At 40.4% G+C, this 15,328-nt stretch overlaps 1 protein-coding gene across 1 annotated transcript in view; it reads right to left on the minus strand.

Moving 5' to 3' along the window:
• Nucleotides 1-888: 888 nt before the first annotated feature.
• The window catches only part of LOC134674850 (putative glucosylceramidase 3), a 29,875-nt gene continuing 15,435 nt past the window's right edge, over nucleotides 889-15,328 (minus strand). The window contains exons 10-14 of the mRNA XM_063533006.1: nucleotides 9,826-9,905; nucleotides 8,690-8,976; nucleotides 6,529-6,568; nucleotides 5,716-5,870; nucleotides 889-1,003 (exon numbers count right to left, since the gene is read on the minus strand). Coding sequence (XP_063389076.1) covers nucleotides 889-1,003; nucleotides 5,716-5,870; nucleotides 6,529-6,568; nucleotides 8,690-8,976; nucleotides 9,826-9,905 — 677 coding nt within the window. The remainder of the gene's footprint in view (nucleotides 1,004-5,715; nucleotides 5,871-6,528; nucleotides 6,569-8,689; nucleotides 8,977-9,825; nucleotides 9,906-15,328) is intronic.

Here is a 15,328-nt window from a genome sequence, read left to right on the forward strand (position 1 = left end):
TAGGGTCCCGTTTTACCCTTTGGGTACGGAACCCTAAAAAAGTGATCTACGAGTAGGTACTGTATTTTTATGCCCACAGCGTCCTCCCATTTAGGCCGTCCCCTTTACATTACATCAGAGAGTAATGGAAAAAACATAATTTTTAATAAGTTTAATTTTTTAGATTTTGTGCCTTTTTAAAATAATAATAAATACCTGCCAAGCAAATACCTATAGGAGGCACATCTAGGTTTTCTCGTAGTTTTTATTATAAGTACCTTGAAGTGACTGGTGGCTTAAATGTCAATGATAATAAATTATGGGGTTGGATATTTTAATTTGTATATATATTTTCGAAAAGGAGACAAAAAATTAAGTATAAAAGGAAATAAAATAATATATTATTATACTCTGGCACAGCCACTTGTCGGTAGAAAAAGGCGGCAAATTTATAGTTTGTAAAAGGACTGTCTAATTTCAATCATAGACAGAGAGAATCACACTATCTTTGTCTTACACTAGTACTAGCACCCAAAAAAAAAGGATGGTTTCTACTGACTGAAAAACAGGTTTGACCAACTATAAAAAAACTGTAGAAAATTTGAATTTCGCGCCTTTTTCTGTTGACAATTTGGGTGTGTTAAGCCCCCTCCACACTCGCGCGCGAATCACGGCGCGAAGCCGCGAACGCGAGCGTGGAGCGGCTTTTGAGTATATATTCTCCAACATCTTTATCCTCTTGGGCTTCATTGTCCTCCAATGAAATTTAAATCTTAATGAAATGGAACAGAGTCGGTTTTATTTTGTTTCGTTCGATTTTAAAACAAAACAAATTCAACTCTATTTTCTAATACCGTTGATTCAAATTCGATTGTCAATTTTCCTTGTATGGCGGGCTAGAGGTTATTGTCAACACCGTGCTGGATTATCCGCCGGGAACTCTATAGTGGTGATCGAGGCCTTCTCCAGCTCGATCACGGTGTGCTGCTCACCCAGCTGCACGCGGATCTTCCGCGCTTGCACCCTGTCAATACACAGTTAAGTAAGCATAGAGATCACTTATACATATACATACGACATATACATACGAGCCATGCTCGGTATAACACTTAGCAATCGAGTCCGAAACGAGCTCATCCGAAAACGCACAAAAGTCGTCGACATAGGTGACAGGGTCGCCCGGCTAAAATGGGCCTGGGCAGGGCATATGTGCCGACTTCACGACGAACGGTGGAGCAAGTGCGTTTTGGAGTGGAGACCCGGCTAGGCAGAAGAAGTGTAGGCAGACCACCCGCCCGATGGTCCGATGACATAAAGGAGACTGCGGGACCAGTCTGGATAAGGGTGACCAACAACCGCTCAAAATGGAGAGAGATCGGAGAGGCGTATGCCCACGGTGGGCGAGCACACGCTGAAGAAGAGATACATACACACATACCTACTAGACGACATTAATGTCATCCGTCATGGTTATCCGTCAGTTATCACTCTGCTGAGAGCCTACCGCGAACCTTGTTCGACGTGTTCCCTCTCTGTCGCACTTGTAATTCGTACGTAAGTGTGACAGAGAGGCAACACGTCGAACGTGGTTCGCGGAAGGCCCTCTCTCCGGTGTGGGAATGAGAGGCCATGCATGTAAGTATATACATAGCAATGTCCCGCTAGCACACCGGAGAGCCGTGCAAATCCGTATAGGTACATTGCATCCTAACTTAGGCTAAAATAAGTTACTAGTGCTTAATATTATTGTTTGTCCTTTCCATATCTCGGGACCATGGGGTCCCGGACCTTTGGGAGGCGTGCGTGGGGCCGAAGCCAACAGCGCACCCAGCAAACATTTTTGGTCGATATTCCGGAAAAGGCACCTATTTTAGGTCGCACAATTTAGGAGACCAAAATGAGGCACGTCGAATCGACGTCGTGGGCACGTCGAGTCGACATAAATGGGGAAAAAACGCACGTGCCGGCGACGTATTTATTGACGGTAAATTAGTGATTACAACCATTAGGTCAACACTAGGTCATGTTTCCGACGTGGATTCGACGTCGCCACGACGTGCCGCGTAGTGAAAATGTACTAATTTGGTATTCTTTACCACCTTTAGACGTGATGGCGACATATTTTTATCCATATAATTACTCTGCGAGACAATATTTAGATGAGACGCGATGAAGAGAAAAAGAGACACAAACATTACGCTTATATATTCTTGTCACTCAGAAACAAAATGTCTAACAAGAAAACAACTTTAAGTTGTGCAATGATAATGGCGGCCACTAAGTCATGTAAAATAATTTAGGCCGATTACGCTGATGAAGAACGATGAAATCTAGTGCACAGAAAATTTTTTCGTGCATTATGTTAGGTTTACATACAAAACTATCGATGGGCTTTTGAAATATTTAAGTTTTCAACATTTTATAAAATCAAAATGCATATATTTGCTTGTAATTGAGTGTTGTAATTGAATATTTGTGTGTGTGAGTGTATTGACTTGATCAAAAATATTGTTTTATTTTGAATATTAACACAATGAAGTACCGTGCGATGGCATCATTCAAGATATAACAACTTAAATTATGCAATTTCATATTTAGCATCTCGTTATAATGAAAGAAAATGGCGGCACAACCTTATGGTATTGATAGTACTTTACAAGTGATTTTAACTAGATATGGTCGCAATTTGGTATCTATTTTAAGTAACATTTACCTAAAATTAGTAGCTAAATCGACATAAAATCGACGACCTAAAGGTCTCCGTATAAGAAATAATTACGTCGCAAATACACCTAAAATGTCTTATTAGTACATTTGACCTATTGGTCAGATTTTGCACTTAATTTCACCTAATATTTCGACTTATTTTCAACCATTAAGTCCCTGACTTCATGGTCCCCGTATAAGAAATAATTACGTCGCATATACACCTAAAATGCCTTATTAGTACATTTGACCTATTGGTCAGGGTTCGAAGTTAATATTACCTAATATTTCGACAGATTTTCAACCATTAAGTCCGTGACTTCATAGTCCCCGTATAAGTAATAATTACGTCGCAAATACACCTAAAATACCTTATTAGTAGATTTGACCTATTGGTCAGGGTTTAAGGTTAATATTACCTAATAATTTGCCTTATTTTCAACCCCTAAGTCCCTGACTTCATGGTGTATTTATGAATAGGTCAGTAAATGAATGCTCAAAAAACGTTGTAGAGGGAAATGCTAGGAACACAATTTTTGACTCCGTAACTTTGTTTAGACTAGTTAGGAGGTAAATATATCAAAAGTCCCCGGCTGTAGCCCCGGTGCTGCGGGGTAGAGGGGGGTAAGAAGGTCGAATTTTTCGGTTTTTCATTGATAACTTGGAAACTTTGCATCTTAGCGACATAACTACTAAGACAAACCGAAAGCTCATAAAATTAGTTACAAGTTTTATCTAGTCAAGTTTTTCGATATCTTGAATAGTTTTTGAGATACCCGCTCTTGAAAGTTTATTTAGGGATTTTAATTTAATCTTGATATCTACATCAGTGATGCTGTTAGGCCATGTTTGGTATCATTTTCGTATAAATCGGGGGTGCTGAATTCATTTATGGTATCACATTGGCACTATTCCGAAGTAAAACCAAAATTAAAAAAAAATATATTTTTAAAAATCCCTCTTCACGCTTAAACCGCTGAACCAATTTCGTTGAAATTTGGTATAGAAATAGTTTCAGTCTCGCTACAGGACATAGGATGGTTTTTATAACCAAAAGCATCTTTTGAGGATGTGAAAAGTGGGGTGGAAGTTTGTATGAGGAGTCAATAACCGCTGAACCGGTTTAGGTGAAATTTAGGATGGTATACATCTGTGATTTAGATGAAAATGATACCTAACATGACTTCAAACTTTACCTTAAGCAGTATTTACCTCAGGAATTCAGTTTCGTCGACGAAGTTGAATTCCCCCCATACTCCATTTCACAACTTTAAAGGATGATTATTGAGATATAAAGTATCTTATGTCCTGTCTTGGGACTCGAAATATCTGTATACCAAATTACAATTTAATCGGTTGAGCGGTTTAAGCGTGAAGAGGAATTAAAAAAAAAAGGTATTTGTTTAAAGTTTATATGTTTTTTTCTAAGGAATGGTGTCAATGTGATACCAAAAATGATTTCAACACCCCCGATTTATACGAAAATGATACCAAACACGGCCTAGCAGCTTCACTAATGTAGATATCAAGATAAAATTGAAAGCCCTAAATAAACTTTCAAGAGCAGATATCTCAAAAACTATTCAAGATATCGAAAAACTTGACTGAATAAAACTTGTAACAAATTTTATCAGCTTTTGGTTTGTCTCAGTAGTCATGTCGCTAAGACGCAAAGTTTCCAAGATATTAGTGAAAAACCGAAAAACGAGACCTTCTTTCCCCCCTCTCCTCCCCAGCACCGGGGCTACGGCCGGGGACTTTTGATATGTTTACCTCCTAACTAGTTCAAACAAAGTTACGGAGTCAAAAATTGTGTTCCTAGCATTTCCCTCTATAACTTCTTATTTCTTGGCCTAGAAGTGAAATTTACGTTTTATTATCCCTATATTTTGACTTGGAAGTAAAAGTGTACAATACGTAAAATAATTGGTGACTTAGGACGTCATTTTCACTTAAATTGGTAAAATCTTCTTCGAGCCTAGGAAAAAATACTTAAAATGTTTGCTGGGCAGAGGCCCTTTAAGACAGTTTACTCTAAAAGCAAGGGATACACATGGCGGATACCATTCCCGAGCGCACAAAATGATACATCCGGAGATGGTCTCCGCCAGGTGCAAAGACTATTGCAGTGCAGCACTTTTGTGCTGCGATGGGAACTAAGGTCATGGGCTATTGATATGCAAGTTGGATGGACTGGATAATGGGTTATGGGAGGAGACTAGGGGACACCTGCCGTGACAATCAGTCTCAAAATTGTGTAAGACAGGTGGTGACTCGCCTACTCATTTAGTGGGCCCTACGACGGCCGCACGCACAGTGCGACAATAGGGCAACACTTCGGAGCGGCTGTAAGGTTGTCGAGAGGTGAGTCTGCGGTAGCCAGATCCCGGTAATCCGTTCAGCAGGCCGCCGGCGTTATGACATTTTACACTTCCAACCTGGAGCATAGGTCCCGCTCTTGCGACTCCACTCTGGCCGGCCAATCAAGGCAAGCACAGAGGCGAGGGCCAGATGACAGGGCCCTCTGGAATAGGGGTCCGCGGTGTCGCCACTCACCGTCAGCTCGCCACAAGCTGGGCAGCTTGTTATTATTATTTTTCAAATGTTGTTTATGCTATTGTATTTTATTGTAATTGTATTTTATGTGCATTTCAAACACAATCTTGTATTGTTGTTGAATAAATATGATATGATATGATATGACTTAAGAGTAAATATCTGTAGTTTTGTTTACCAACTCGCCTGATTTTGACTTTTGACTTTGACTTTTGATTAACTATTATAAGCTACATAGGCGTATACGCACGGTGGGGCAAGGGGGGCAACTTGCCCCACCCTGGTCTGTGGTCTGACGAGAAGCTAAAAATGTTTAGGAACAATTAAGGCACGCGTAACTCTACTTCTGCCCCACCCTTTAAAAAATGCTGGGTAGGTACGCCTATGATAAGCTATATACTATAACCGAAGCGTATCTTAATGGACTCGTGCAACTAGATTCTTTAAAAAGCTACATTTTCCTTAAAAACTTACGTGTTATGAACAACCAGCACAATAGTATTCCTCGCCGTCAAGAACGCGACCTGTTCCACAGACTTCTCGAACGGTCCCTTGCTTTCCTCCACGCCCAGCCTAACGGAACCCCTCGGGATCCACTTGGAGAAGTGCCCCATGGCGTAAAACATGGGCTGCTTAAAGAACTTACGTATTATGAAGAACGACAACAACAGTGTTCCTCGCCGTCAAGAACGCGACCTGTTCCACAGACTTCTCCAACGGTCCCTTGCTTTCCTCCACGCCCAGCCTAACGGAACCCCTCGGGATCCACTTGGAGAATTTAAGTGCCCCATGGCGTAAAACATGGGCTGCTTAAAGAACTTACGTATTATCCATGGGTAAGATTTATTTTTTATTCTAACTGTTTTCATTGGAGCAAATTCATTAGAATTATTTAATGAATTTGCTCCAATGAAAACAGTTAGAATAAAAAATAAATCTTACCCATGGATAACGTACACAATCAAAAAGAAGATGAAGCTTCGAGATGAGGCTCATGCTCGGAGTAAATTGACAAAGTTAGATTCTCATGTTAAATACTATAAAGATTTAAAGCATATTGTTAATACAGCCATTTACAACGAAAAAACTGCTTACTTCAACCATCACATTAATAATAATCTGAAAAAACCTCGAACTCTATGGAAAAACATTAAAAACAACGTGGCCGACTTTAAACGTAAAGGTTATGAATTACCAGCACAGTTAAACAATCCGACATTATTAAACGAACATTTTTTATCACTGCCTGGAGATAACGGCGTTGACATTTCTCTTTTAACTAATTACGAGTTCAATAGATTTAGTAACTCTGTATTCTCTCTCAGACCTGTAACGGAAACAAGTGTTCTCAACATTATAAAGTCTATTTCCACTAATGCACAAGGCGCCGACGGAATTACCCTAGACATGATCTTGTTGACGCTTCCTTATACACTTTCACTAATTACGGATATAATTAATAAGTCAATCGAAAAAGGTGTCTTCCCTGAGGCATGGAAGTTAGCTGTTGTTAAACCTATTCCAAAAATATCGAATCCAACCAGTTTCAAAGATTTACGCCCGATAAGTATTCTTCCCTTTTTATCAAAAATTCTGGAAAGAGCAGTGTGCCTACAACTAACAGAATATGCAGAGATTAATGACATTCTGCCGAAGAAACAGTCGGGTTTTAGAAAATCACGTAGCACAACAACTGCATTACTAGATGTAATTGATGACATTTTGGGTGCCCGAGACAACGGCGAAAATGTAATGCTTGTGTTGTTAGATTTTTCACGTGCTTTTGACACCATAAACACTACACTACTACTGTCTAAGTTGGCCTTCTATGGAGTAGACACACGTTCTCTTGGCTGGTTCGCGAGCTATCTTACAAAGCGTACACAATGTGTTGAGGTACGTGATGTAAATGGTGTAGTATCTGCCTCTAATCCTCTAACTGTTACACGGGGCGTTCCACAAGGCTCTATTTTAGGACCACTTCTTTTTATTTTGTATAGTGCAGATGTTATAAATAGTATAAATCATTGTAATTATCACTTGTACGCCGACGATATGCAATTGTATATTTCTTTTATGCCTAATGAAGCTGAGTCTGCAGTTGACAAGTTAAATTCAGATTTAGGACGCATTGCAAAGTGGTGTATGTCAAATAATCTTGTTTTGAACGCAACTAAGTCAAAACTAATGATATTTGGTTCAAGTAAGCGACTAAGTGACCTTGAGACTTACGTGCCACAGGTAGTTATCATGGGTGATATTTTAGAGCGCGTTTACGTCGCTCGTAACTTAGGCCTTATTATGGATGGTAAGCTGCGTTTTGAAGAGCACGTCACGGAACTATTGCGAAATTGTTTTTACAGACTCATTGTTCTATATCGTTTCCGTGACTTTATCAGCGTTGACTTGCGAATAAATCTATGTGACTCACTAATTTTATCTAAGTTGGGTTATGCCGATGTTGTCTACGGTGGTTGCTTGCTGGCGCGTACTTCCACTTTAGTACAGCGTATACAAAATGCTTGCGCTCGATATTGTTTTAATGTACCATGCCGTTCCCACATCACGCCATTTTTAAACAACAATAAACTATTAAATATGTTGGCCAGGCGAACGTTGCACTTTTCTTCGCTAATTTTTGGGGTTATGCATACCAAACAACAATCATATTTATTTAAGAAGTTACAATGCTCCAAGCGTGAAGTGCGGGGTGCTCAACGGCTTGTTGCCCCGAAACACAGTACGTCTGCTTTCCGTGGCTGCTTCTGTTACGCTGCCACAAAGTGTTGGAATAATGTACCACCACCAATTAGAAATTCTACGTCAATAACAACTTTTAAAAGTAAAATTAAGAAGTATTTACTCGATCTACAAACTTCCAACACATAAGCTGATGTACTGTGCTAAATGTTATTATCATTACTTAATACTTGTATTTAGATAGTTATTAAGTTTGCTTTATTATGTTTATAAACACGTACTTTTACTGTTTTATTGTTCGAAGCACATACTATGTAGGTATTTACTGTTTATTGTCTGGTTGATAGTTTAATCTCACCTTCTCCCATGTGTTAGCTTAGTTTTGTTCTTTAATTTTATTTTATTGTGTTTTTCTCTCTGGTTGCCCTGAAAACCAGCGCCATGGCTAAGTATCTTAGCCATCGGCAAATGCTGAGTGGCATCCATTTTGGTGTTAGTATGTATTAGAGTAAGATGTATTTTAGGTTAAGTTTTATTTTGACACCAAATAAACTTTTTCTATTTCTATTTCTATTTCTATTATGAAGAACGACAACAACAGTGTTCCTCGGCGTCAAGAACGCGACCTGCTCCACAGACTTCTCCAACGGTCCCTTGCTTTCCTCCACGCCCAGCCTCACGGAACCCCTCGGGATCCACTTGGAGAAGTGCCCCATGGCGTAAAACATGGGCTGCTTAAAGAACTTACGTATTATGAAGAACGACAACAACAGTGTTCCTCGGCGTCAAGAACGCGACCTGTTCTACAGACTTCTCCGGTCCCTTCTGTTCCTCCACGGCCAGCCTCACGGAACCCCTCGGGATCCACTTGGAGAAGTGCCCCATGGCGTAGAACATGGGCTGTTTCACGAACTCGTTGTTCTCCGGGAACACGATTATGGGGGAGTCCACGAAGATCCCGGCCCAGTTGGGGCCGCCTGTCTTGTCCAGGCACAGGTTCCAGTCCATCCAGCCGACGAGGTCGTAGTTGAGATCCTGTAGTGGAATTTTACGATTAATTGTTAGCCCGTTTGTCGCAAAACGAAGGGATAATGTTTTTTTAACTGCTTTTACAAAAGCAACTACCGCCTTACCTTTCCACCCAGCCCGGTTTCCTCACAAAAGTCACAAGGTTTTATTTCGGCGAAAAGCGAATGGTAAGTACCTACTTTAAAAAAAACCGTAATTAGGCCTAAGGGCTCTTTCACAAATCAATCTTCTTCTTCTTCGTCGTCACACTCTTGTCAGAGTGGTCGTGGTCGTCATACGAGTATCAGGGCTGGTGGCAAGCTTCACAATCCGTCGCCATTCTTCCCGTACTGTAGCCCTTCTTGTACATTCATGGAGTGGTTCATTGAATGCACTTTTGACTAGGTCTGACCAACGCATTGGTGACCTACCGCGCCTTGTGCCTTCGACTTTTCCCTGCACTACAAGTCGTTCCACAGATGTATCATCTCGACGCGTAATATGTCCAAAGAAAGTGAGAATACGACACTGGACGATGGAAAAAAGATCCACAAATCAATACAACATTTAAAGTGACATCATTCACATCATATACTTGTATAATTATACGCTTGCATCATCTCTTGTAGTAGGTATTTACATCATCTCTTGTAAGTTTGTAAGTTTTCACTCTTAACAATTGAGTTCTGGAATTTTTATTTATTCATTAGGTGCCAATGACGAAACACACTAAGATTAAGTTGCACTGGTAAAAGTAAGCCACAACATCCCTCCATTGACTATAATACATTCTAACATAACATTATAAACTCCAACTCAGAGCAATTTTAGGTATCTAAATGCAAGTACCTAAGTAGATAAACAGTATTAAATTACCTCCAAAATGTCATGGCAGTAGCTCTGTGCTCGAGACCAGTCTCCGAGGGATACCTTTTCTTTTTGCGACAATTGACCCCCTGTAACACACAATTATCCGATTTTGAGAATCTTCGACTAGGAGCACCGACTGCCTCGATATTGCGCGGCGGCCGCGCGAGCAATGTTCGACCGCGGCAAACCTGTATTTTGGCTCGCGAGCCAATTTCGGCACCATCTTGACCTTATGCGCGGCGGCCGCGCGCGGCAGGCGATCCGGCGATCGACCACATTATATCACAAAAATTAATTATTCGGAAAGAAGTATAGCCAAATAGAAAAATTATCTGTTGCGATAATCACTACATTTACTGTTCCATAGAAACTGTTTAGTGCCGTATAATTCAATCAAAGTACGACACTTTTCATTATCCATGTATGCGGCCGCGCGAGCCAACTGAAATATATAATATTTACACACCCGTCCCTACTGCGCGCGAACATTCCTTTGCCGCGCGTCGAAACACCGACAATGAATGGTTCGTCGCGCGGCGCGTTCGAGCGCGCCAATGATCGAGTTGGCTCGCGCGGCAGCCCGGTATCCATATATTGCGCGCGGCTGCCGCGCAATATGGAGACGGGCCTTACTAATCAAGCGCGCGCGATGCATGTGAACCTAAATCATAGATATAAACTATGGATGAGCGCATGCATACGAATTGCCTGTTGCGAGCTTCATGTCAGCAAAAAAGCGCCATCTGTTACACACTGCGTACAACTACGTGAGCTCGACTCTCGCGATAACTTTGTACGGGCGTACAAGGCTTGTTAAGTTTATTCGCGGTTTATATCAGAGGAGCGTCGAATAAGTTTATGGTTAATCAAAACGATATTTATTGTATTAAAATGGGCGAACTTATCCTTCTAAGTTTCCGTTCTTCTACGTTATTTCGTGATGTCATTATCGTCTCAGGCGGCAATGCAATATTTTAAACATTCGCGCCGTGCGGTGTGCCGCCCTGTGTAAAGGCTCCTCTTCACGTTGGGCCAACGCCAACGCCAACGAGAGACGCATTTATGCGTTAGAAGGAGCAAGTGATATTGCTATCTCATTCTACCGCATGGCTGCGTCCCTCGTTGGCGTTGGCGTTGGCCCAACGTGAAGAGGAGCCTTAAGCCGGCTCTGTCAAGGTCGACAAGTTGGCCGAGCTACTAGCTACAGCAGTACAGTTCGATAAGTACCTCCCGAGCTTTCGCGGGTAAAATGCGGCGAACAACTATTTCTGTCAGTTTCTTGTTTGCAAAACAGGTAGAGTAAAAAAGAAGGAATCTATACAGCAATACAAACTAACTAACTATTTTGGCTCAGTGATCCAAAGAGAATCTTGGCCTCCGAAACGAGAGCGTGCCACCTGTCCACAAACATGATGCAAAAATATAAGTAGGTAATGGAAAGTAATAAATACAGCGATGTGAATTAATCGGTGTTTGAAAATGCGCGCTTTGTTCCTAGCGCTCACCTGTTAAATTTTTTTGAGTTTTACCTACAGTTAATTAAAAACTTATACCTGACAAGAATTAATATACTAGGTACCTAAGTCAACGAATAAAACAATAACAAATACTTGATCTTGTTATTTTGAATGTTTTTAATAATTATGTAAAAGAAACGGGAACAAACTCTGTAAGTCAGACAATAGGTACTTTAATTTCGGTAATTATATCCGGTAGGTAATCAACTAATCATATTTAAGTAAATTTACCTATACAAATCACGCATTATGCATTTCTACTTCATAATAACTTCCAAAGAGAAATGACGTCCTTACAAGGTTAATGCATTAGCGCTATGACGTACGAGCGAACATCAGTTGCGCGTGAGAATGAAATAAAATTATCGTTTAAAATTGGTTTTAAGCAATAAATAAACCTAATTGGAAATTACTTACCGATGATATGAGGTCCCATTTTTTTTCTTATACTTCCTATAATGGTTTTTGCACCCTTTTACAACGCAATAAGGCATTTTTGTGTTATGCTGCGTGACAACTTTCTACTGCGCAATTCGCCACACGACTGAGCGCCGGGGTGTGATAAATGCAAATATCACACCCATGTAGCGGCCCCCTTTTTAGTGCTCGTTAGCCGCGTCCTTACGAAGTAATATATATGTCCATGACCTAAATACTCTAAATAGTAAATGTAGTATACTGCACCGGCAGGAGTGGGGGTAGTTGACTGTTAACCGTGGCGCCAAGTGGTCGTGCCGAGAGTGGTTCTATGGTGTTATTGTGTATTTTACAAGTGGCGAACGAGGAAAATGTAAGTACATTCAGGAAAACTACTTAATTGTTTAAAGGAAAGGGAAGGAACACTAAGTAGGTACCTAAATACTTAAAATCTAAAACTTGTAGGTACGAATGGGAAGCGAACTTTATATCGAGGTGTTGTTTATTGGCTATGAAATTAATATTAAAAGTAAACAATTACGACTGTTACCCATAATTAACGGTTCAGTTGATGGAAAAGGTGGTAACTGTCTTGTTTACGATATTTGCACCGGCTGGCGTGCAGCGTGGAGCAATGATTCGATGCATTATTGTGTTGTTTACTTGCATTGCGACCATAAGTACCTACCTAGATGGAAATCAGCTAACTTTAGTATGATCGGAAAGTACCTACCGTTAATGAATGATGAGATAATTATTACTCGATTCCTTTAGTAGTATCCTCTAGTACTTACCAAGGTTATGATTAAGTATTAAAAAAAAACTTTAATAATATACATATTTACTACATTAAAATACGGATTAAATTAACGGTGCTGTAGTTAATTTGTGGTGCTTAATTACAACTACACCGCTATTTGTTGTGATGACGCGTGCTATCAAACGGCTAAATAATAGAATGGTATTCGCTTTCATAAGCAAGATATGCTTACGAATGTTATAAAAAGTAAATTCCGGTATGTTGTTGTACATATGAATGACTGTATTTAAATAAATAAAATCTTAGGGTAGGTATGGTGGTAATATTGATCGTTTGGTTTAAGAGGCCGATACGACGGGCCATGCCATGCCGGTACCTACCTATGGCGGGTGTACAGTTACCTACACGTAAGGTCAATATGATAGACCATAGTTTCACTGTTGTTATTGTTTTGTTATACGGGTATGAAAGGTCAATTTGACAGACCATGTAGATATTAAAAGTGTTATGGAATACTTTATATGTATGAAAGGTCAATACGATAGGCCATGGTTTTGCCCGAGTTAGAGTTATACATGTGAGGTCAATTTGATAGACCATGTAATAATAAAAGTGATTTGGAAGACTTTTATATGAAAGGTCAATATGATAGACAGTGGTTGCTGTGATTAAAAGTAACAGTGGGTTATTAGAGGTCAATTTGACAGGCCGCATTTAGAAGTGATTTGGAAGACTTGTACGAGAGGTCAATATGACAGACCTGGTTGTGGATGTTTACGAGATATGGTGGTCATGATGTGTGATGTGGTTCATGTGGTCATGTGGTGAATGCTGACTAGGTGCTCAGTGGATCCTGTGTAGTTGCAAATTAAACTATACAGAATCACTTGTTGTTACAGATCGCACCAAAATGGCACAAGTAACATCAACCATTCCAAGTTTAGACCATTTCGACTGTGGTGGCGACCCGGTTTCCGTCGGTGTAAGATGGGAAAAATGGAAACGGGCTCTTGAGATATACTTTCTGGCCGCTAATATTGAGGAAGATGTGGTCAAGCGGGCCACTTTATTGCACCTTGGTGGCCTTGCTCTGCAAGAAGTCTATTACAATTTGCCAGGGGCTCACGCCGAAGAAGCTGATGACGTGGATGTCTATAATGTGGCTATGGAAAAATTAGACGCTTATTTTTCTCCTAAGCAGAGTAGATATTATGAACGCTACATGTTTAGACTTATGAAACAAGATGAAGGCGAAAGGTTTGAAGCTTTTCTTGTGAGACTTCGTCAACAGGCTGACAAATGTAAATTTACGGCAAAGGACGAACATTTAATCGATCAAATCATTGAGAAAGGAAATAGCTCTGAATTACGGAAAAAGATTTTGTCGGCCGGCGATAGTGTCACTTTACACCAAGTGATCACTATAGCTACCACACTGGAGACTGTCAATAGGCAACTAGACACTTTTGGGAAAACTGGATCATTTAAGGCGGGTGACACGGATAAATCGGACGTCAATAAAATTGATACTAAGAAATTACCAGCTAGAGGTACCTCAAAGACCTGTTACCGATGCGGTAACAATAAACATTTGTCTTTTGCACCCGAATGCCCTGCTAGGGACAAAAAGTGTCTGAAATGTGGGATTGTCGGACATTTTAAAGATTACTGTAAAACTAGAAAACTAAAGCGGAAATTTGAACACAAAAAAGATGAAAAATTTGATAAAGCAAAAAGGCAAAAGTTTGACCATCCACAAAAGGATACCGAAGAAGTGGACTATGTATTCCATCTAGATAACGATGACGTTATCAACTGTCAGGTCGGTGGTGTCACTGTTGAGATGTTGATAGACTCTGGATGTAAGTGCAATATCATTACTGATGAAACGTGGGAATATTTGAAGAGCCATAACGTGAAAACCTCAAATCAAATCGAAAATCCTGACAAGACATTAGTGCCTTATGACAGTCAAACGCCACTGGATGTAATGGGGAAATTCGAGGCACAGATATACATTCGCGATGGACTTGAAACAACGGCTACCCTATATGTCATTCGAAACGGATCGCGTAACCTGTTGGGAAGGATAACTGCAAAACAGCTCGGTGTCCTTCAGACTGGCATACCGGTTAACAACATCAGTAAGACATTTCCCAAATTCAAAGGTGTTAAAATTCAAATCCCAATCGATGATAAGGTAAAACCGGTTATCCAACCGTATAGAAGAATACCGATACCTTTGGAAGAAAAAGTAAATTCTAAACTGGCAGAACTCCAAGAAGCTGATATCATCGAGGAGGTGAACGGGCCTTCGCAATGGGTATCGCCTATGGTGCCCGTGCTCAAGGAGAATGGCGACCTTCGAATTTGTATCGACATGAGGAGGGCTAATGAAGCTATTATAAGGGAGAACCACCCTCTTCCTACGATGGATGAATTGCTACCCCATTTCAGACAAGCGAAATACTTTTCTCGGCTTGACATAAAAAATGCTTTTCATCAACTAGAGATTGACGAAGACAGCAGGCACATTACAACCTTCAGTACCAGTAAAGGATTATTTCGGTACAAAAGGTTAATGTTTGGAGTGTCATGCGCGCCGGAAATGTTCCAAAAGGTGCTAGAGAAGATGTTGTTAGGATGTGAAGGTACCGCCAACTTCATCGATGACATAATTATATACGGATCTAATGAAAAACAACATGATACACGGCTTAAGAAAGTCCTACAGGTGTTGAAGGACAACGACGTCCTGCTTAATGAAAGCAAATGCATTTACAAGACTGATAAAATTGAGTTCCTTGGCCATGAA

Source organism: Cydia fagiglandana, chromosome 20, assembly GCF_963556715.1.
Source record: "Cydia fagiglandana chromosome 20, ilCydFagi1.1, whole genome shotgun sequence".
Lineage (NCBI taxonomy): Eukaryota > Metazoa > Arthropoda > Insecta > Lepidoptera > Tortricidae > Cydia > Cydia fagiglandana.